General features: G+C 40.2%; 1 protein-coding gene across 2 annotated transcripts in view; it reads right to left on the reverse strand.

Annotated features, from left to right (window-relative positions):
* SYNE1 (spectrin repeat containing nuclear envelope protein 1) overlaps positions 1–24,326 on the reverse strand; it is a 281,513-nt gene that overhangs the window by 71,116 nt on the left and 186,071 nt on the right. The window contains exons 95-115 of one of the 2 annotated variants that reach the window (XM_080998321.1): positions 23,769–23,930; positions 23,371–23,565; positions 21,596–21,769; positions 19,249–19,440; positions 17,363–17,494; positions 16,738–16,844; positions 15,321–15,474; positions 14,966–15,097; positions 14,715–14,870; positions 12,524–12,733; positions 11,408–11,509; positions 11,113–11,232; positions 9,530–9,730; positions 8,562–8,735; positions 7,997–8,128; positions 6,445–6,641; positions 6,116–6,248; positions 4,966–5,148; positions 3,107–3,256; positions 1,938–2,111; positions 1,364–1,519 (exon numbers count right to left, since the gene is read on the reverse strand). In XM_080998321.1, the coding sequence (XP_080854447.1) occupies positions 1,364–1,519; positions 1,938–2,111; positions 3,107–3,256; positions 4,966–5,148; positions 6,116–6,248; positions 6,445–6,641; positions 7,997–8,128; positions 8,562–8,735; positions 9,530–9,730; positions 11,113–11,232; positions 11,408–11,509; positions 12,524–12,733; positions 14,715–14,870; positions 14,966–15,097; positions 15,321–15,474; positions 16,738–16,844; positions 17,363–17,494; positions 19,249–19,440; positions 21,596–21,769; positions 23,371–23,565; positions 23,769–23,930 (3,336 nt within the window). Of the gene's footprint in view, positions 1–1,363; positions 1,520–1,937; positions 2,112–3,106; positions 3,257–4,965; positions 5,149–6,115; positions 6,249–6,444; positions 6,642–7,996; positions 8,129–8,561; positions 8,736–9,529; positions 9,731–11,112; positions 11,233–11,407; positions 11,510–12,523; positions 12,734–14,714; positions 14,871–14,965; positions 15,098–15,320; positions 15,475–16,737; positions 16,845–17,362; positions 17,498–19,248; positions 19,441–21,595; positions 21,770–23,370; positions 23,566–23,768; positions 23,931–24,326 lie in introns of both variants that reach the window. The other variant, XM_080998318.1, reaches the window with a different exon arrangement.

The raw sequence follows: 24,326 nt of genomic DNA on the forward strand, positions 1-24,326 counted from the left end.
TTCCTGAATACCAGCCTGTTCCTGATACTGTGATGTAAGCTATTTGCCAGCCACTTAAAATAGAAATATCTTAATGTTTTAATAGAAAATCTGGTCCTTGAGAGAATTGTTTAGTTTTCAAAGTATAGAAAACATTCACCTCAATCTAGTGGCACATATGCGAAGTTCCGGAAAGGTCTACAGGATTCAGGGTGGTCTTGAATTTAGGTCAGAGCTAAATAATGGGACAGCTTATCAACATAAGAGAGTGATCCAGACAATCTACTGCCATATTGAATTACACCGACAGAGCCAAGCTAAGATCTGGAATCTAGGTCAGAGCTAAGGAATGAAATATCTTTATCAACATTAAGGGGGTGATTCCAATGATCTACTGCCATATTGAGTTATAGCTAGAAAGTGAAAACAGAACAAATACGTCACAGCTTATGCCTGAGACACAATAGAGACATGGCCACATAAAATTGAGGGATGGAAAGGAGCAAGGGGTGTCAGGGCCAAGCAACAGCCAGCCTGCTGAAAGTAGTGATGGGCCTGATGGAGGCCAGTAAACTGAAGATGAATCCTGGCTAGGCAGAGGTGCTGTGAATGGGTGGTTGCCATGTTTGGGAATTAGGTATCTGGAAGAGGTTTCAACCTCCTCCTTTCAATGCAAAGGGAACAGGTTCTTAGTCTGGGACTGCTTCTGGATTCCAACCTGCATTCTAAGCACAGCTGTTCCTGGACCAGGATAGCCTGGCTTCAGCTGACCATATCCTAGTGACATCAGACCAGGATTACTGTAATGTCTTCCAGGTGTGTTTTCCCTTGAAGACAGCCCAGAAACTGCAGCTAATGCATAATGCAGCTACCCGGTAGATCCAATGGGCCAGTGTGCCACAGGTTCTGAAAGCACTCCACTGGTTGCCAGTTACTGGGTCAAATTCAATACAATAGTACCAGCATACAAATTTCTAGATGGCTTGGCACCCAAATACCTAAAATAATGCTTCCTCAAATATTTGCAGGGGAAGCTCTGTTGGCGATACTGCCCAGCTGGCATTGACCTGTAAGACAGAACCGTCTCAGCAGTGGTTGCCTGTTTGTGGAATATCCTCCCTGGTGAGGCACCCGTCTCCCTCATTACTAACATACAGGAGAAACTTTAAAACAGTCCTGTTTACAGAGGCATTTGGTGGCTGAAAAATACTGTTCTTGGCAACCCTGCAATTATTAGCTGTGAGACTACATGACTCTTTAAATGCTTGTTTTTATTTTTAATTTTATTGTATATGACTATTTTTGTGTTTGCTACCCTGGGCTCCTTTGAGAGAAAGGTTAGGACAGAAATGCAGTAATTTAACAACCACCACCACAGCAATACCTGACAGTCTTTCAAGGCATTCTGGACTGAAGCCTGATCTCCAATTTTCTGTTGTTCCTTCAGTCTCTTCTCCTGAGTTTCAAACCACATCTTCAGGGATTGAACACTGTCTTCATATTCTATCCAAGATTCCAGAAAACCTTCTAACAACTGAATCTGAAAAAGATATGCAGGTATTTTAAATAATGTACTTCACAGAGTTGAGGTAACTACTTCTTTCAGTGGAAAGTACTTCTGTATTAGTTCAAGCTTTCTTAGAACATAGCATTGTTCCGAGAGCATCGTAGGGCAGCGAACTTCAGGGCAGTCAAGTTACTTTAATAAACAGTAACAGTAAGAAAAAGACTTGTCTGTGTCTTACATAAGGTCAGATTCTTAGAATTTAGGTTGGAGTGCATTTTCACCTCCCCCCTGCCGCAAAGAACCCTGCTATGAAAATTGCTGGGACAAATACTTTGGTCCAGTACTAGCTCTCACACATAGATAATGGAATTCAGATATGTCTTTCCCTCTGATTAATAAGCAGTTTATGCTCTTGCCATTCTCTGTAAATTTGGTGGGCTTATTTCCTTACCTTTTCTGTTATCAGGCCTTGCAGGACCTGCCAACGCCTATTCATTACTCCAAGTTGTTCTGCAAAATCAGTCTTGTCACTGCGTTTACTCTCCACATCCTGACTAATTTGAAGTACTGATTGGTTAACAAAGTCTACAGTTAACTGCTTACAGTTGACATCAATCTTGAAACCCTAGTGAAAAAGAGAAAGAATGGAAGCTATCAGACATTGCTTTACAGAAAGAAGAAATGAATGCTAGTAATATCATGCTTTGCCAAAAACCCATAAAAATATATAGTTCTAAGTAATGTATTTTGGAAGGCTAATAAAAGAGACAGAGTCACTATGACCCCAAACAGCGAAAGCAATTGTTAAGATACTGGCCTGGTTGGCTCCTCATGTTAAACCATAGTTTAACTATGGTGCTCCTGGTCACAACAGGAGCAAAAAAAATGCAAGCTTGTTATGCTGACTGAGCCCAGGCTTGTGGTTTGTGGTTTGCCAAACAAACACTGCTCATTTGCATTTAATTAAACTTTAGCTGTGGCTGAACATGATGTGCAAACACAGTCATTGAATTTTGGGACAGATTGAAAACCCACCACTGAAAATAAAAAAAAAATCTGGGTAGTAGACAACTAACTTGTTCTGTCAGCACAAGGATTTATGCTTACGCAATGGAAATTCCTCTCCTGTCCCCACAAACATCCTGTGCCCTCTACAAATGTGCTCTGGAGGGTTGCGAACCTCTGGAACAGATTAGGGACTGCTTGTGTGGGGAGGGGGGAAGGTGTCATTGTGCAAGTGTAAATCCTTGCGCTGACAGAACAAGTTAGTTGCATGCTCCCCTCTGTGTGCTGATTTTCAAAAGCAGGCCCTATTACAGAGGCCCGGGAAGTAGTACAAGACTCTGCAGACACTGCATTTAATTTTCATGTAGGAAAAAATAATTTTGTTTCAAACGAGTCTAATATTGGATCTGGTATACTAAAACCAGTAATGTCTATACAAAAACTGATTTTAGTACCACTGGAAGTGTTTAGAATTGATAAAGCCATGTTATTTGGAAAGACAAAAGTTGTTATTTTAATTCAGTCATTCACATCCTAACTCATAGGTATACTAAAATTTTGTTATCTTATCTTTGGGCTGATCTTCCTACTTTCCAAGTCTCCTGTACCACTTACCTTATATTTCTGAAGATAGTCTTGAATAACTTTGTGTCCTACTACATTTTTAAAGTTTTCCTCATCCTCAGAAATGACATTTTCCATCAATGAAATCCAACTCATGACTTCCACGATGGCATGACGAGAAGGAAGCTTGTCCATTTGGAGCTGCAAGAAATAAAAAAATACATAGTTATCAAACCCAAATAATAAAATCCATGAAAGAATGGCTCATTCTAGAAATATGCAATAAAACATTATTTTTATTATGTTCCATGACACATGTAGACATGTGTAACAAATATCTAAGTTTTTAACAAAATTATTTGGCATACCGAAAGAAATAGGGTAATCCTGCTTGACAGATTTGTAGTTTAGATAGGTTATCACCTTTTGAATATTTTGAAACTTGGCAACATCTTTATTGAAATCTGGTGCCTATTACTGAATGCATTATACAAATGAGACTTTGTCAGTTATAATAGTGCTGGTTTTTTTTTCTGAATCTTTTGCTTCTGCAAGCGTACTGGACTTTTCTGCTTCAGGCTGTGATCCAAAGCATATTTATTTGGAAATGTCCTATGGAAATCAATGTAACTTTCTTACAAGTAAATACGCTAGAATCCTCACAGCATGGGGAGTTCATCAAAGATGTCAGCCAATTTGTGGAGCGGCTTTCATGGCTGAGGACGAAGTAGGATCTTCTTGCAGGATCCTGGGGGGCGGGGCTGGCCTCTTATGCAGCTGGTGAAATCTTGGGGTGGGGCAGTGACTGATTTCAGCAGGTCTTTTCCAAATAAATATGCTTTGGATCACTGCCTGTGGCAAAAACGTCAGTACACTTCTAGCAACAGAAGATTCAGAAGAAACGGCACCACCTGACAGACCCAGAGATTTAGTATAAAGGTCATACTTATTATATAATAGTATGATCTGCAGTAAATTCAACCAGATTATGAAAGTGATGGCAGGTGGACTCTGGGCAAGACAGGCAGGGGTGCTTCCCTCTGTTTCTCTGAGCAGGCCTACATTCCCCAAAATTCTTCATTCTTAGCTAGGGGGATGAGGGGCATGATCTTGTCCAACATTCATCAAGGCCCCAAAGAGCAACCTATGAAGCCAGTCAGCAATGGAAGTTGTTTGGAAAGTTCTCTTTCCTCAAGGATGCTTCAGGGTACTTATTCTCATTCTTAAAATCCACTTACCTGCCCGCGATAAATGTCAATCAAACAAAAATAGCAGCAAGTCAAAAAATAAAACCACACCTCTAACAGCCAATTGGAATTCCAGACAGTAGGGAGTAGGCAAAGAAAGGGAGTCCAACACGCTAATCAAATACAACCTCACAAAATTCCCACTCAGTTAAACTGCCCCCAACGGGGACTAGCTGCTTTCTAACCAGATCTCCCTCCCCCCAGTGCCAGCACACCAGAAAAAAATTTAGTGTCAATGCAGGCATTTAAGGATGGTCTAACCCAAAGCAACGTTCCTATAGCAATTGTGGGCTGCTGTTTCTAGCCCAAGTAATCACAAAATCTCCCAGACAGAACCCAACATGGTTCATGGACCCAACAAGGGATTTGCAAACAGTCACATATATTGAGCTGTGCTGAGGGGCAAGGCATAGCAATAAGTTCAACAGAGGCATTTGCATAGCAGGCTTTATAAGGTAGCGATATTGAATGAAAGCAGTGTTAATGCATATGCAATTTTGTTGAGGGTATGATTTATATACCTATAAATCCACTTACTGAAACACCACTCTAATAACATCTGGAAACCTCACTGATTTCAGTTAGCCATACTTTCACATAAATGTGCCCTGGATCACTTGCAAACATAATGAATTCAGATGTAATGCTGAGCATCTGCCATACCTGATGCAGTTTTTCTTGCACTATAGGAATCTGTGTGAGTAGCTCTGTCCACTGGTTGTCAATCTGAGACAATCCTGCCCTCAAAGCTGCAGTATCCACTTTCTTCAGTCGCAGGAGCTGGTTTCCAGTACTCAGAACAGTGGATTTCTGCGATGACTTGGCATCAACTTCTTTAGAAAATTCCTGGAAAGATTGAGATTTGGTATAACTAGTTGACAAACATGCTTAGCGACAAAAATGTTGCCAATCTGCACTATGTGTGAAAATAACTTTAAATGCATTGTGTCCCAGTGAACTCATGAATGTCATTCAAGAGGGGGGGAAATGGTCACAAGTGAGGATAATGTGGGTTATATATGGCCCATATACTGGATGATGTCTTCCGCAGCTTGCTTGCTGCAGAAACCAATAAGAAGTTGAAAGGTTTGGGCCCACCACAGCATAGCATTAATGCAATTTCCCACAAGGCCCATTATAGGGATCCCCTCATAAGCTGCAGATCCTGCCCAATGCCCTCCCACCACCAAAAAGGGGGAAGTGCAAACCTCACAACCCCCAGGCCAATGGTGGTAGTTAGGAAAATTCCTTTCCAGGTCTGTTAATCAGTGACCAATTTCTGTCCACAGCAAGAACAATTTTAGCACAGTGTGGTGGGTGGAGGAGTCTGCAACGGCAATGCAGAAGTCACAGCGCAGGCTTGAACCTCCAATAACTTTTCCCTCTGGTCCATGCCGTAGGCCCCACCTCCACAAAGTCTACCAAGGTTTTTTGACTGGCTCCCTGGATGAGCCAAGCCAGCATCTAGTGTGGTGGTGCTAAATGGGGAAGCCAACCTACTTCCAAAGGCTCACCAAACTGGGAGCACCTCAGAGACCTGACATGTAATGGCAGCAAGCCAAGAATGATTTTTTCCACTGCGAAAAGTACAAAAGTATAATAAGGTAGTAAGACTTCCAGAGCAGTAAGTCTCTTTAGCTTGTGAGGAAGATAGCAGCTTTGCACAAACAGTCTTTTAACTACAATGTTCTTTGATTAAGTAGAAAAACTAATCAAAACAATACATTGTAAAGTGGGATCTTGGTTAGGGTGGTGTTATGATAGCAGGATCTCCCGAAACACAGAGCTGACAAGGATACTTATTGCATCTTACCAAAAATGCATTCAAGTGATCTCTGACTGATTCCAGTTCTTGAGGGACTGTAACCGATTGCTGGGTCCAGAACTCCAGACGATCCATTGCTGACTGGAGCCAATGAATCAGCTCAGCTGACTCACTTTGATATCTATTAGGCAGACAAAGGACAGGCACATTTCACACCTTACTTCAAATATTGCCCCCTTTCCCTAGAGCCACCTCAAACACTGTTTATGAAGGTTTCCCAACCCTCTGCAGCAACTTTTCAGGGGCTTGAGGAGAAAAGAACTGACAAACTCTGCCATCTGCCCCTTTCCATCCTTGTTCAATGTGATTAACACTACCTTGTCCAGTGTTTAAGTATAGTTTCCAGTCTATGCAGCTCCTTGGTGACTTTGCTGGTATTATTTAACCATTGCTCCCCTAGTTGGTTTAGCTGAGTTTCTAATTCTGAACAGGTGACGGAGAACAGTAGTCTTTTCCCATCATCCAGTATTTGGTAAAGCTTGGGCTGGTATTCAGTAAGGCTAGATTTCAGATGCTGTCATGGCAATGAGAGAAAAGAGGCATCATCAACAACATCTTTTCCCAGCAGGTCCCACAGTGGGTTATGACAATTAAAAATCAAAACAGAAAACAATTGAAACAGATTGTAATCACAGGAATAGGGTAGGCTCTGAAAACACACATCTGAAGCGTCAAAGGCCAAAGCACAGAGGTGCACCTTCAGCATTCACACGAAAACTGTATAGTGAAGAAGCCACTTGCACCACTGTGGGAAGGCAATTTCACAACTTCACAATTTCACAACAGGAAATGCCTTCTCCTAGGTCACCCCCACCCACAAAATTCTGAGACAGGTGGAACTACCAAGAGGACCCCCTCCACTCCATGTTGATCTTCCCAGCCTCTTCCTCTTCAAATTCATTATGAAACCTAGCAAATACTTCCGTGGTGATTAAATCTTTGGCCGTTCTTACATTTTACTAAAAAATACCAATGAAACTGAACATTGGAAGATTTAGGACTAATGGAAGTAATTATTCACACAGCACACAGTCAAACTATGAATCTCGTTCCTCCAGGAGGCAGTGATGGCCACCAACTTGGATGGCTTTTAAAAAGGATTAAACAAATTCATGGAGGAGAAGGCTTTCAATGGCTACTAGCCAATGGGTATGCTCTGTCTCCACGTCTTCCAAATACCAGTTGCTGGAAACCATGGGAAAGGGAATTGCTCTTGTGCTCATCTTCTGCTCCCTGGTTTCCCACAGGCATCTGGTTGGCCACTGTGAAAACAGGGTGCTGGAGCGGATGGGCCACTGGCCTAATTCAGCAGGCTAGTCTTATGTTTGCATGCCTTTTGCATATCTATTGTGTAATGTAAAAACTAAATTGTCCAGAACGTGCACATGATTTTAAAACAATTCTCTTTCACTCCCTGTTCTCCAATAACATAATTTAGATATGCACACAAATGTTATAAGAGACTCAGTGTCATGTGTGATAGCAATCATCGCAACTTGTGGCTGGAAGACTCACTGGGCTGGATCCTTAGTGGGAATGGGCAGAGGAAGACCCACACTCCATGTTGTGTGTGGGGACGACTAGTGGGGGGTTACTGGATGTGGTTCGTGCTGCAGGTGGAACATAATACTAGTCATTCCCAACTACGTATCAAATAGCAGACGGGCTGGTTGATCACTGGATTGGCCCAATGCCAATGCAAAACTTGCTCTTACATGTAATCAATAAAGTTTTGTCTTAATTTGAACACAACTTAGAACAGAAACCTCAGTCATGCAAACAACAATCATCTGAGATAAAGCGATAGATGCTTTGTATTTTTTTTATATAATAAATCAATATTTAAACTGTGGAAACGATCAAAATTACCTGGTAAAGTGCAATCCGATCTGCAAGCCTCTCCTCAGATTCCTCTACCAGACCGACGCTAGGAATGCTAGTTTCAACCGTCTCCAGCTGCCGTGTAAGATCCTGATAATCTTTTTGCAGATGTGTCCAAGTCTATAAAGGACATGCACATGTTAAAAGCTGAACCAGTGTCTCGGTGATTTCCAAACGCATTATCAAAAGAAAAGTACAATTCTCATTTGGATGCTAAACCATTGTTTAGTGCAACACCACAGAGACAAATCTTCTCCTGGACTCACTCTCTTCACTTCCTTCCATATGGCTAAGGAAGATTTTGCTTTCCTTCAACAATTTTACAGCTAACTATGACAAGCACTCATAGACTGCATTTGCATTACCATAACCCGGCTTATTAAGCCCCTTGGCTGCCTCTTTGCTCCTCTCTTTGCACAAACATGGCGGGGACGGACGGACCAGGAAGCCGTTGTTAACCATAGCTTCCTGTTATGTGCAAACTAGGAACTACTGAGTGAAATGCACTTGAAATATCCACATTTTAAGGCAAGAAAAAAAAGGAAGTTCTTACCTCTAAAATATATTCTAGCTCCACACCCCTCTTGTGAGCCTGTTTTAATACAGCAGAGGCTTGTGCCATCAGATCTCCATGGAACTGAGTTTCCTTTACAAGAGCAAAGCTGCTAATCTTCCTGAAAAGTGTTTCCGTCAGAATTACGTGTGACTCCAGTCCCTGGAAATATTCCTGAAAAATGATATACCCCATCCAAGTATTATTATTTGTATCCAGCTAGACTAAACAGTATGTTCCTGTGCACGTTTACTCAGATATAAGTACTACTGGACTCCATATTACTTACTCCCAGGTAAGTGCATAAAGGACAGCAGCATATATTCATTATTTTTAATAAATTATACTAATGTGATGCAAACCTTAGATTTATCTAGATGTTTAAACCATGGGCTGTCCACACAGATTAGCCATCATTTCTTTTTAGTGCAACTTCTAGCAGAACAGATACTGGTGCAGGATTTGTACATAATTTCGTATGTGTAGAAATTAATCCTTGCTTTATAAACTAGCATTTTGTATTTATATTATTTCCTTTACAAGTATGCTAGTAATCAATTATAGGTTTCCCATAGGCATTTGGTTGGCCACTGTGAGAACTGGATGATGAACTACATGAGCCTTCAGCATGATTCACTAGAGCTCTTCTTGTGTGTTTATGGTCATCTAGTACAACCTCCTGAAATGCAGGAAAGCCTTATCAACAGCATCCCTCCAGGTGGTCAATACATTTCGGCTCCTACTATTGCAACAATATAACATGGCAATATACAAAGTACCAGAAAACAGACTCTATCATTTTTTACCACTATTTATTTTCAAATTATTCCATGTGTCATTAAATCATAACAGATCTCTTTCCAGAAATGAAGAACAGAAAAATTAAAAGCAACTACAACGACAGAATGACACTAATGGAAAAACAAGATATTAGCAATAAATTAAAACTAAGAATTACATATTTTTACCTTGTGCTTGTCCAGAAGAATTTGGACTTCCTCTTTAGAGGAAACTATCATTTTCTGGTCAACTGACATCTTTTCTTTGCCAGTTTCAATTAGGTCAGCCAAATCCTGCAACGCTTGCTCATACTGACCCTTAAGTGCCAGATTTTGGTTTAGCCCACTGCGCCGGGATCCTATGACCATTATCAACTCATCATACATATCCTGACATAGGAGAAAAGAGGCATAAATGTTCTGCTTTAGAGACACAGAGAAAACTCGTGCAAATATTAAACACTGCAGATCAGGTCAATCCATTTTGCCAGTATTGGTGTTTCAATGATTATCTGGGTCAAAAATCTATAAGGAATATATTTCATTTACTTATTTCAAGCATTTATATTCCATCTTTTACTAAGATTTCAGGGTGGGTTACAAAAATTCTAAAAGTAAAATAACAACAAATTAGATTTATTGGAGACAAAATTTAAAATGCTGTATTTCAGATGTAGTCAATGTGCAACCCCATTATCTCTGAACACTGGTCACCAAGTTGGGACTGACCAGAGTTGTAGTCCAACAACATTTGGAGTGCACCATATTAGCTCTCCTGCCACAGAGGCATCCCTGCCCTCAGTCTCAGTTGTAGATGTTGTTCTGGGAATTGGGACTGGACTGCACTGTGGAGAGTTGTGTCCTGTTTTTTCCTGGGTTCCTTATAATGAATTCAGCAAACTCATAAAAAATATTCTAATGTAGTCACTGAGCTGGGAATTAACTTGTCTGAAAAGCCAAATGAGCTTTAAAAACAACAACCAACCATCAAAATTCTGACTGATTTCAACAGTGTGTTCTATATAAAAACCATGGGCAGAGGCCACAGTTCAGTGATAGAGCACTATTTGCATGCAGAATATTATGATTTCATTTCCTATCACCTCTAGTTAAAACTTATTGGGAGTCATATATGGAAAAGTGCTCTGCCTGAGACTCTTGCGAGTAATTTGCAGTCAGTGTTGGCAATACAAGGTTAAGTGGCCATTATTCCTTGTGTCAGGCACTGTTTATATTCTACTGCCACTGGCTTTCTGCCATTCAGTGACTGCAAAATATATTTGTTCATTGATGTAAAGAGACATCTAAACCCTCACAGAATATGTTATAATGTTATTAAGCAGCAGGTAAAGAATTTGAATGATCTGAAACAGAAAATCAGAAGATGTTGAAAAATGGAATCCATGGGCTCCAACTCTGTAGGGCTTAGGTGTCTTCAGCCCCTCCCCCCCAAGTCTGTTGGGATGGGGCTGAGCCCCCACAATCTTGAAGGGCTGGGCCTCTCAAAGGTGGCAGACCATGGCAGGCCTTGTGGCAGTGGCCTCACAGCAGTGGCTTCCTCCCAATGCGCGTCACGTGTGATGTCATGTGTGCGCGATGGCCCCTCCCAATGTTGGGCGCAACTCGGCGCCTCTGCTGGGATCATATGTATATATGCTATGATTTATGTTAATATTACCTATAAATAATAATGACTTGTTACTTACAAATAATTTAGTACTAACCACTTTTCGAGAACAATGTTACAAAGTTCTTAATAATAGGTAATTTACCTGAAGTTTTGTTAGCTCTTGCATGGAAGATTGGTCAATCTGCAGTTTATCCCCACGTTTCTTTAACTCACTGATTGCTGCATCTAATTCTTTCAGTCCATCTTCTGCTTGCTGAATAGCCTATATAAGAAAGAATTATAACACTGAACCTCCAGTGTCACAACAACAGTGATGCATGATGTCAGAGACAGCAACTCAACAAATGTGTTAAGGCTGTCCAGCAAAGTTTTTTACTTTTAGGTTAGATAATATATATTTCACCTCTCCATGGTTAGTAACAGAAAGAGGGCAGTACCTGCATTTGTTCTGTTTCAGGACGTTCGATTGCTTCAGCCAGTTTCTGCAGGGCTATATACTTGTTATCAGCCAGTGATGTGAACATCAGTTTCAGGTCATTCTGTCAGTGAAGAAAATTTTATGTGAGCCAGTGTTTTTTTTCTAAAAAAAATGTTTAGGGGTGCTCTCATTTTCCTACTCATATTGAAATACGGCACCTCAATGAGGCCAAACTCAGATTCACAAAAAATTTAGGGGTATGTGTACCCCTGCGTCCCCCCCCTGAAAAAAAGCACTGGTGTTAGCCATAATTTGAAGTAATCCAGTGTCAGTCTCTTTCATTTGTGATGTGAGGCAGTTAGTTTGCAGCCTCTACTACTCATAGTAACTAGAGGGCTTCTAGTTCTACATCAGGGATCAGCAAACTCTTTCAGCAGGAGGCCGGTCTACTGTCCCTCAGACCTTGTGGGGGGCCAAACTATATTTTGGGGGGAAAATGAACAAATTCCTATGCCCCCAAAATAACCCAGAGATGCATTTTAAATAAAAGGACACATTCTACTCATGTAAAAACACACTGATTCCCAGACCGTCCGCGGGCCGGATTGAGAAGGCGATTAGGTCGGATCCAGCCCCCAGGCCTTAGTTTGCCTACCTATGTTCTACATTGTTCAAATACACTGATGCTACAGTTGAGAAATGGGTTATCACATGAGCAGTCACAGAATCACAGAACTGTAGAGTTGGAAGCAACCACAAAGGTAATTTATTCCAACCTAACCCTCTGAAATGCAGGACTCTTTTCCCCAACGTGGTCTTTATCCTCAACCAGCAATGTTTTTCTCTCACTCACTCTCTTTCCTTCCTTTGTTTGTTTATTGAACAATGATCATGATAAATGATGCCGTTTTATCTGTTTTATTATTCAGTATTTGTTGACATATGTGCTGATTGCATATTCTCAAAATCATTTTTATATATCTTATATGCATTCTATTTAGCCCAAGGAAAAGTTCTCCAGAACTCAAAAGCTAACTCACTGCTTTGTGATCTTTTGTTGTTCCTATGATGTTGCTGTTCAGAAAAAATATCTGAGAGGGCAAAAAAATCATTAAGAAGTTAAGGGAAACTTTACCTGAAAACTCAGAATATGCTGGAGTCTCTCTTTCATCTGATGACATCTTTGGTTTACCAGCGTCTCCATTAATATTAGTCTCCTTAGCAAACAATCCAAGGTGTCTTCTATAACATCTCGATTGTCAGCATTGTCAGGAAATATGTGAGAAAACAAATTCTTGTTCTTATCCATTTTTTCTGTCATCTCCTTGATATCTTTAGCCAGAGCCTGGAGTATATGTGAATAAAACCAAACAACACTTGAAAATATACTCTCCCAAATATTAGACCAATGATGATGATGATCATGATCATGATGAAAGAGAGAATATAATACCAAAGTATTATATTCCTATTTCTTCAAAACTTGTTCCATGATAGGTTAAGATCATACAGTATAAGCAAAATGTAGGTACCTTCATTCAGAACACAGTTAACCAGATACAGTCATTTCAGCTATGTAGGGCAGTTCTCAGGCTGTAATCTAATAAACACTTATCTGGAAGCAAATCCTGTTGAAAATAGTGGACTTAGTTCTGAATAATCATGCTTATAATTGCACTTAATGTGCAGACGGAACACCACTGCATATGCAGATTCCATTCATGCACAAAAGTCTCACTATTCATATTAGTGAAAGAATCTCTACACAGATTACTTCACCCAAGATACACATGTAGAGTTCTGTATAAATGCTCCATTGTATTCTCCTTTCCAAGCTGTCTGTTGATTTCTGAAATATTACAGCATATGCCTAGGATAAATATACAACAACAGAATTTTTCTGATAATGAAAATCCTCTCAGTCTTACTGAGCACCTACAGAGTCACTGGCAGTCTAAGGCTGTGTGCACAATTACTGGCTTAAAATACAGCTAGATCATTCTATTTCTCAATTTGGAGCATAGCTGCTTTGGTGGGAAATGGATAAAAAGTGCAGTATTTCAGAAGAAACAACAGAAGAGATACAGGATTGATATGGATTGTGGCTAATGTCATGTGTACACCACTTCCCAAACCAGCAGAGGGAGTGCACTGGATGCAGAATAAATGGGAATGTGTACATAGTCTAAAGTAGGAAACAGAAATACTTTTGTTTATAACTTTTCATGTTGGCACCTCTGCCCCACCCCTTGAAATTGGATTGCCTGTTGCCTCTTATGTGCGCATATTCATACTTCTTTTGATGTACGTATGTACTGCAGTGGTTTTGTTGTATGAATGTAAGCATGGTTTTCCAAGGAGGCAAATGTTCTAATCCCTTCTTGTGTACACTCCAGAAAGAAGAAGAGCAGCACTATCTCTCAATACCACCCCTCCTCCGGACGTACATAGCAGTAATGTACATAAATGGTGGGTGACATAGATGTGAAACATAGAGACACCATTGGTAGAGGTTAACACTTCTTCGAGAGAACAATTTTGTCTCTACTGAACTATGACAGACTTGTCAAATGCAACCTATTTTATTTATCTCTTAAAACCACACTAAGAATGATGCCCACTGCTACATAGCTCAACTTTTCCACTTGCATATTCTCCACCACTATGGGCGCACACAGGTTGGCTCCATAAGTTTCAGAGTTTGGATCTAACTGTACTTGAGGTGTCTTTACCTGTGATTTGGACATTACATATTTTTTAGCAGCTCAGCGGAGGAGCAAATGAACCTTGCACTTGCTCTTCTACCTAACAATATCACATTTAGAACTATAGTCATAGCTGTATAGTCTTATGTTTCAATAAATAAAAAAGTACAACATTAAGCTGGCACTTTTTTCTTGATGAAGGCCTCCCCACTTCCTCGGTTCTAAGTCTAGCTCCAACGTTAATGCATCTTTCTTACTGTTGTGATGGAAGGGACCTTCTCAGTGTTTCACCACTGGGATAAATTCATTATGCAGTGGCACAAGATAAAACCTTTCCCATGGTGGTTCCTCTGCTGTGGCTGGAGCCATCACTATTTATGTTTCATCACCAGGTAAAAGAACATATCTCTTCAACCAAGCCTTTATAGGGAACAACCCCTGATTAGTGTATACGATGACATAGTATATTTTATCTGGTATTTTAAGTTATTGAATTGGTTTTATTGCTTGTCTTTTAATTGTGTTTTATTATGTTTCGTGCCCTGGGATCATTAATTAATGAAAAGTGAGAGAGATATTTAAACAATAAAAAAATAAGATGGCAATTTTAGGACCACTTACTTCCTGGTTATAAAGACAAGCTTCTGTCACTTCGGGCAACAGGGCTGTAGCAACGAACAAGTGCTCTTCAACACCATCCAGCCAGGAAGAGGTGGCTGAAACACCACTGTACAACTTCTGCTCAAAGTGCAGGCTCTCCTTCTCCACACCTCCAGGCTGAATAAGGCACCACAAAAGAGAGAGGCAGGTCCATTAGTATAGTAATATATATTGCACTTTACAAAAAAAGTGAACATAATCAAATATCGTACCTGGGAAGAAGCGTCTTCAAAAGCCTCATTCAAACCAACCAATAAAGATGCAGCTGATGGTTTATCTTGAGACTGCCCTTCTTGTTTGTACATTGGCATGCCAGATATAAGTCGGTTTGGCCTGCTGTAGAGCTGTGAAGGAAGGAAAAGGTAATGATTATAATTTTCAGATGTGACAAAAATGTAAATGAAAATAATGATTTTATTCTCCTTATTCAGTTAGTAGGGCTTTGATTTAAACTGTTCCTTTTTCCATTTTACATTCTGAGAAAAAGACATTACTGGGTTGTAGATTTTACCATTTTCTTTTTTCTGTAAAAAGTGCTGAAAACAACAGTTTTGAAAGAAAACCTACCGGCTGCTCTTGTTCTTGTTCCAGAGCATTCTGCAGCAGCCTGTGCTTAATGCTGAATTCTTGATGGAGGCTTTCCCACTTCATTTTCATTTGGTCTTCAGCTGACGGTTTTTCTCCCTCTAAACCTAGTTCCTCTGTTAATACATCAGGCTTCCTGTTGATGGAAAAGACAAATATGAATTAGCAATACTGAAACAGCAATATTTCTGGAATGACTGTTACTCTACTGTACTTATGTATACTCTCCTCATCAAAATACTGTTCACACCTGATATGAAGGATCAGTCATGAAAGTTAATGTAAACCACTGAGATTATGCAAGTTAAAAGTGGATGCAAGTGGAGGTGACTTGCACCCAGTGACTGTGTATGAAGTCCTGCCTGGCTGTGATGCTGGTGGCAGTCTCCTACACTTCTAGAACACTTTAATTGGGCTGTATTAAGGATTTCATAGAAATCTGAAGTACTCATAGTATTTATGCACTAAAACTAGGAAGCCTCGTCACTTCTAAAATCAGTAACATTTCAGATTGATGGGTAATAATAATAATAATAATAATAATTTATTATTTATACCCCGCCCATCTGGCTGGGTTTCCCCAGCCACTCTGGGCGGCTTCCAAAAGAATATTAAAATACTATGATACATCAAACATTAAAAGCTTCCCTAAACAGGGCTGCCTTCAGATGTCTTCTAAAAGTCTGGTAGTTGTTGTTCTCTTTGACATCTGGTGGGAGGGCGTTCCACAGGGAGGGCGCCACTACCGAGAAGGCCCTCTGCCTGGTTCCCTGTAACTTGGCTTCTCGCAGTGAGGGAACCGCCAGAAGGCCCTCGGTGCTGGACCTCAGTGTCCGGGTAGAACGATGGAGGTGGAGACGCTCCTTCAGGTATACTGGACCGAGGCCGTTTAGGGCTTTAAAGGTCAGCACCAACACTTTGAATTGTGCTCGGAAACGTACTGGGAGCCAATGTAGGTCTTTCAAGACCGGTGTTATATGGTCTCGGCGGCTGTTCCCAGTCACCAGTCTGGCTGCTGCATTCTGGATTAGTTGTAGTTTCCGGGTCACCTTCAAAGGTAGCCCCACGTAGAGCGCATTGCAGTAGTCCAAGGGTATGATTTTTGAGGCACTGAATTAAGGAAGCATTTAATTCTTTACAAATGTAACCCTTCCAAAGTTTTAAAAATTAGATATAACAAATATTAAATTTATATTAAGTGTAAGAATAAACTTTAGGTACCTTTCATAAGAAATCGGCAAGTCGTGCATTATGAGTTAGTGTGTCTCTTTCTAACAAAGCCTGTTTTTCAGATTTCATTTACAATAAAACACAAATAACACACGAAGGTATGAGCACACACTGGCATGATCAATCAATACAAAGCTATTGAACAAGAATAAAATGCATCAAGCCACACCTAAGATGAGAGTTTTCTGAAGTAGATTGCTGTGTTAGAATTTCCTCTCCACGACTTGCCACGGAGCGAAGTAGGTTCTTCTGCTCTGCTAGCTCTTGCTCTAGCTCCTAAAAAGAATCAAGCATAATTGGCTGAACAGCATCCTGTTTACTATTTAGGAATACTAAATACAGTACAACTGCTAGAATGCATTTTAGGCATAAAGGAAAATGAAAATAACCAAGATTTCAGATAAGACTGGCCATAGTTATAATGCTTCCTTGCATCTTCATTCCTCCACAGACAAAGGGCTATCCTTAAATTGAGCTGAAACATAGTTTACTCATCACTTAAACAATCACAGAAGGGTCAAAGTGCATGTGATGAGAGCAGCTAGTGAACACGACTCCCAAAGACCACAAGGGGTCACAGTTCCCTTCATGAAGGGGTGTTGTGCTATTAATGGGAAGTGGGGCTGTACTGCTGGCCCTGCTCCCAAAGTTGCACAGCTCTCCTGCTAGCCCCCCCCCCCCCCACATCCACACACAGAATGTGGACATCTGCAAATGTGAAGTATACACAATTCAAATGAATGGTTCACTGCATTTAGACAGGTTTAGGATTTGTAGTAACCAAGCACACTCACTTTTTGTCTCTGCAGGCTGCTCTGCTGCTGTTGTGAACGGGTTGTCCGTGCCTGAAGCAGCCATTCTTGGACACTGGGGCTTTGAGAAGTGGCTAGATCTGGCTCACACTCCTCCTTTTCCTGTATAGTACCCTGCTTTAAATGAATGAATGAATGAATGAATGAATAAGAGGGTGGGAGGAGGAATACAAGCGGAATATGAATTTAGGGAGATAGGATTGTCAATTTCTGGACTGGATTTGGAGTCTCCTACTTCTTCGAGAGATCATTCAGGTTCAAATTTAAGTCCTGCTTTAACGTGATTCTGGTACTGTAAGGAAAGCTTATGTGGCCTTCCATCTGAACAGCATCTCAACTGCGATCTGAGAAACTTAAATGTTCACTAACTGGTTTCCGAATACTGCTGATGTTAAGTGTCCACTTTGTGCCATTTAGATTCCAATTTGATTTGTGTCACTCTCTTCAGCACATTTTCCCTTTACTATTCTTCAGAGCTATGTATAGCTGCAGATTACAGAAAAGCTACTGCTTGACCTCTTCAAGGTCAATATTCCAGGCAACATGTGTTTGCCGCACCATAATGTAGAACAGTTTTGGGGTTAAGAAAAAGCTCCCATACATTTTAATTTTCAGTTTCATCTGCCATGAGATTAATGACACAGGTACGCTATCCTGCTTCAGGATTAGTGATCAGATGGGTTTGCCATTTCTCAAGTACTGCTCAAGTCTCTGGTCACTAATCCCCAGAGAATTCCTTATGCCCTTAACATGCAAAGAAGAATTATACGTAAGTAGGGAATCACATGCTTACAAAGAGGTTTTGGTTTGTTATGACATCAAGTAGGGAGATAACATTCAAATGGATCAGGGAGGAAGTTGTCCCTTTCTGTGGTTTACTAAAGGCTATGAACGAGCTGCTCTTTCAGCAATTTCATATAAGAAAAAGTTGGCTTCACCATCTTCAAATATTGCTCCAGAGAATGTTGTATGGATACGTACAGCAGGAAAACTGAATCTCAGAGGTAGATAATAATACTTTAAAAACTTGTGTGTGGTTCTTAATACACTAAGTTAGCCTAAAAAATATTTTAGCTGAATATTAGGGTCCTGATCCAAAGAGCTACAGGGTAAGTTCTGGTCAAGCATAGGAATTGCCTCCACTCTACCCCATCCCCAAGGCTCACTGCTGCTTCCACATCACATGAAGCCAATGCAGCATTAAATATACCCTAATGTGAGAAAACGCTGCCAGGAAAAAATGTGGATGCATACATGTATGTTGGTGCATGTGAGTAAAGGATTCTTTTGGGGGAATTACAGCCAGAGTTATCAAGAAATAAAGGCATAGAACTTTAAAATAAACGCATGCACCTTAACCCAGTGAAATAACTTTGCTACTGGAAATAGTCTTCTGCTTACAGGTGTCATACGCAAAATGATGGTGCACAATTGTTGTTTTTTAAAAGCACTTGCCTCTTTCTCCTATCTAGGAGATAACTGAATGAACTGATCTAAATTAATAACTAAACTTGCAACATTTTAAAAAGTGATTTGGGGACACAGGGCAAGGGACAGACAAGGCTACAAATCCCAATCTCTGAACACAAACAAATATAGGCTCCAATTCAAGCAATTTCTAATTGAACAATGACAAAGAAGAAGACAAAGACAGGGAGCAGGCTTTAATAAATTTAGCTCTCCGTAAAGGTGATAATAAGGAAATTAAACTGTAACTTGACGGGTCAGTTCTAACTGACTGGAATTTAATTACTGCTAGGTGTATAATAATGACAGCCTCTTCTTTTTCAAATTTCCCCCAACCCACAGAAGGAAAAACTGCAAACCCAAACCCTCCCCCTTAAAGCCAATTAGGAAGAGCTCCTTACTTGGATGATGATCTGCTTGTCATGGAGGACTCTCTGCAACTCCAAAAGGCTTCCCTTTAGGGTTCGGAGCTTTATTGCCAGCTGCTCTGCCTCGTCCTTGGTATGAGCTTTTCCTTCCATGAGAAGGTTTTCGTTATGTACAGACAGCTCAGACAAAGCCACTACCTTCTGCTCAATTTCCACAAGCATGTTCTGAAGCAGCAGAAACAAGGAGGCAAATTCATACATCTTGCAGCATCCGCAGGGGCCTACCTCATCCTCATCCAAGCTAAGAGCAAGGCAGATTTGCATTGTTGCTCCACAGAGTTTTCCACAGAGCCTTCACAAATGTGCTTCCAATATTCTGCATTTCCCAAAGCTCTGACTTTTATTTTTACATGCAAGAAACATCCAAAACACAAGAGTCTGCATTGTCTGAAAGCAAAGACTTTTTCATATCACAGACATTTGATTGCATTTCAGTGATATTTAGATGCTTAAATGCTCTTCTAGTTTTTTACTGCATCAATATGTCAGAACCTATGACCCCAAGTTAATGGCAATTAGCAGATTATGGTTGCTCTCTTCTCCTCATTTTGCCACTTCTGCCTGTTGCATGCAGGGAGATCCCTTTTTCTGTGCTCATCTCCCTTCCCTCCTCTCATTGCTCTGATTGCATTGATAAGCTTCTCTGCTTACTGTGGATCTTTCTGATTGGTGCATGAATGGCCCTAAGATCCTCCACATAATCTTCTTTAGTCTAGAAAGAGACTTATCTCTCTCTAGTGACAAATCTCTGGCATGTTTATTTTGAAATGCAGGTAAGTACTTCCACAGCATACCAAAACTGGGACGATATTCTGACAAGTTTAAAGACTTTGATTTAATTGCCCTCAGCCATTTAATCTAATGACAATTAAGTCAGAAGGAGGAAACGTAGAAATTTAAGGATTGTTTTAAAATGGCAGACCAATCTATTTAATTCCCATTTTTAAAATCTTTATTATCAAAATTGTCATTCTCACTAGGCTTCTGTGTCTGTGGTAGTGTTGATATTACCTCAGATTTGAGGTGCATATGGTAGCCTGGCTTCTCTAAAACTGTGGAGTTTTAGATAGGATCAAACACATGAATCAAAAACAGTTTTAGGGGGCATTAAAGAATATAAGCATGTTGCTACCTAATTTCATTAAGTTCCTAACGGACTCATATCTCATGTTCACTTGTTTAAATCACAATCTGTGATATATACCTAACAACAAGCCAGGGTTCTGAAAGGGGAGCACATGAATTGAAAGTTTTGCTCAAGTTTGTTCCATGGTTTAGCATTCTATGAAAACACAGTCAGAGATTAACTCCAGTTTGTTTAAAATTTAAGGTGATTGTAATAATTTATTAATTGCCTTCTACAAAATCATCATCATAAAAACAGAAAAAAGCAGTTAAAAACGTAAACAAAAAAGGAGATACGCTTAAAACAAAATTTCCAATCTTTCCTGTAGCTAAAGTAGAGAAGGAGAAAGGAGAGGGAGCATGGGAGTTCAAAGCTCACTTCTATTCACTCATGTAACACTAGACCATCATTTAGGGAAGAAATGGGATATCTGTGGCCTTCCAGATGCTATTGAATCCAGTTCCCACCAGCCACGGAAGCCAGTGATCAGGAATGGTGGGAGTTGTAGTCCAACAACATTTTGAGAGCCACAGGTCCCCAAATAATGAATTAACCCACTTAGAAGTTTTACTACAATTAAGCAGTAAGCAAATTTTGTTATAAACAAACAAACAAACAAACAAACAAACAAACAAACAAACAACTCATAGTTTAGTGCTATGTCTGAAATGAGCAACTCAGTCCTTGAGTGTGATCTCATTTAAACAAATAAGCATGAGACATGAGTCTGTTATGACCTTTAAAAGCTTTGAAAATTCAGGAACACTTTTATTTCTGCATACTGCTTGGATAACCGAGTAATATTATTTGTTGATTTCTTTAAAAATGAATAGGGAACACTTATTTGCTCTATTTGAAAAAGTAGGCCCAAAGCACAAAATTTTCTATTCAAAAGTTCCAGTGATTAAAACATTAGGACCGTGTCTAATTTGCAAGCCACACAAACTAGTTCTGAATGTCATCTGTCTATTTAACCAACACTTGGTTTAGACACTGCTCATTCCACCTTCCAGATGTGGAAAAGTTTCGAGAGATGTGCAGGTGCTACATGCAGTGTAAATGCAAAAAAAAACAAATTTTCAATGCACTGCTCAGCACATGAGTATAAGTACTATGCATGTGAGGAGTCCTAATTAAAAAACACACAAGAAAGCCCTATAAGTGCATCAGAAATAATATTTAGACATATTTCACCTGACAGTCAACCAGCTGGGAATCCATATCCATGGGTTCCTCAACAGTGACCGATGAGGTGTCCAGTGTAGCTTTTGTATTCAGGAGCCAGTGGTCAAGTTCATCCGCTTCAGTGCGATATCTTTGCAGAGCTTGCTCTTGCCGCTGTTCTTCTAGTTGCTCATTGAGTTTCTCCTAGTAATTAGATGTGGCCATTATTTGCAATTCTTTTGAGTTCAAAGGAACAAAAATAGATGGGCTGGATCAACACTTGAACTCAATGGAGTGCTGCTCAAGTTCAAGGAAAGGGGCAGATGAATAATGAATTTGAAGAGGAAGAGGCTGGGAAGATCAACATGGAGTGGAGGGGGTCCTCTTGGTAGTTCCATCTGTCTCAGAATTTTGTGGGTGGGGGTGACCTAGGAGAAGGCATTTCCTGTGGTAGCCCCTAAGTTGTGAAATTGCCTTCCCACAGTGGTGCAAGTGGCTTCTTCACTATACAGTTTTCGTGTGAATGCTGAAGGTGCACCTCTGTGCTTTGGCCTTTGACGCTTCAGATGTGTGTTTTCAGAGCCTACCCTATTCCTGTGATTACAATCTGTTTCAATTGTTTTCTGTTTTGATTTTTAATTGTCATAACCCACTGTGGGACCTGCTGGGAAAAGATGTTGTTGATGATGCCTCTTTTCTCTCATTGCCATGACAGCATCTGAAATCTAGCCTTACTGAATACCAGCCCAAGCTTTACCAAATACTGGATGATGGGAAAAGACTACTGTTCTCCGTCACCTGTTCAGAATTAGAAACTCAGCTAAACCAACTAGGGGAGCAATGGTTAAATAATACCAGCAAGGTCACCAAGGAGCTGCATAGACTGGAAACTATACTTAAACACTGGACAAGGTAGTGTTAATCACATTGAACAAGGATGGAAAGGGGCAGATGGCAGAGTTTTCCAGTTCTTTTCTCCTCAAGCCCCTGAAAAGTTTCTGCAGAGGGTTGGGGGACCTTCGTAAACAGTGTTTGAGGTGGCACTGGGGAAAGGGGGCAGATCAGCTAAAATCATCACCTCATTCCCTTTCTTCAGGGGAAGCCTGCACTGTATCCTAATTTGTCGAGGGACAATTTTTGATTCTTAGAAACCTAATATATGTGAATAGTGGTGTAAGAATTTTATAACAGAAAGTGGCTTGCTGAGAGGAGAAAGGAAGCACGCTATATAACTCTACAGCAAATTATCATATGTACTCATTTAAGGTGAGTTCAGGTAATGGTGAACTAAGAATTTGACTACATTTTTTCTTAACACGGTGATGTGTGCTGAGCAGCTTAACATAAAAAAATGGAAATTAAAGGAATAATTTAAGAAATGACTGAGGGAATAAATAAGAAATGTGGAAGGCAGCTTAGTGTGAAAGGATAATCAAACAGTGGAAACATGGCCAGAGACTCAAAGAACAGTGCAGAAGGAATCTTACCTATTTTGTTCATCTTACAGATCCACACAAGGTAAGGTAATATGTTGGATTAGTTCATGCAGGCATGCACATAAATAAAGTTCCTACTATGTGTTTAAACAGCACTCAGTGATATGCAGCTGAATGCATGAATAGGCTCTACTGAAAAGCACTGGTGCCACGTGAGGTAACATGCAAGTTCTGTAGCCCTCGTCAAGTGATAAACATGTTACAACAGCAAACGAAATGTAGGGACACTTAGAAATACTTGAAAGCCCATGGAAGGTCCTACTGATTGAAATTTGTTAGGATGAAAACTTCCTTTCAGTATCTTTGTACCTCAAGCAGCTGCCGTTTCCCCGAAGCTTTCATCTTAATGGTGGCCATCCTCTCTGCTAAGACTGTAAGCGTAGATTGTAGAGCCAACTGGTCGGCAGCATCTGTATCTAGTGGTTCAGACACCAGCTCGTCTGCTAATGAAGTTTGTAGCTCACTAATTTCATCCTGAAGCATTAGGATCTCATCCATCAAAGCCTAGTTGTTGTTGTTTTCAAAAAAATCACAGGATAAAATTGGGTGAGTGAGTGGGAAACATTATCACACAACTAGAAAATACAGAGTTTCAACATATTTTCACGGCAGACAGTACAACTGTGTCAGGAATTTGGATTTTAAGACTATAGACCTGTAAGTGAACAAGAAGCGAACAATTTATCTTGCCATTCATTTATTTTTACCTGATGTTCAGCCATTTGGCTCTCTGGACTCTTCCCAATCCCCAGGCTTTCATTTAATTTCACCTCAATGGCTTCCATTTTTGTGGATGTAGACTGGAGGGAGTCTTGGTACTTCTGCTGGCGTTCAAGGGCCTCATAGAGGGTACGTTGCTTTTCACTAATCTACAAGTAAAGTAAACCGTGACTAGATATTCAACTCTTTAAAAAACCCAACAAACACTTCTTTATTCAATAAAGTAAAAGAAACTGGCATTGATATACCACATGAGAACAAAAATACACAATATAAGGAACATAATATACAGAACATCATAAAAACCCAAAAAGGGAGGGAAGCAAAGTTATACATAATAAGTTAGAAACACCCATGGAAGCAGGGAGCGGAAGATAATTTTCCTGCCCTCTCTTCCTTTCAGCAGCCCCCACCCTGCCCCCTCTCACAGGGATCTGATGAATTGGGTAGCTGGGATGCAGGAGACTGAGAGAGTCGAAGAAATAGAAATGTTTGCCCATAGAACAGTGAATTATGTCTAAAATTTTATCTATTATAATTACAAA

Source organism: Podarcis pityusensis (genome assembly GCF_964106645.2).
Source record: "Podarcis pityusensis genome assembly, chromosome: 3".
NCBI classification, from domain to species: domain Eukaryota; kingdom Metazoa; phylum Chordata; class Lepidosauria; order Squamata; family Lacertidae; genus Podarcis; species Podarcis pityusensis.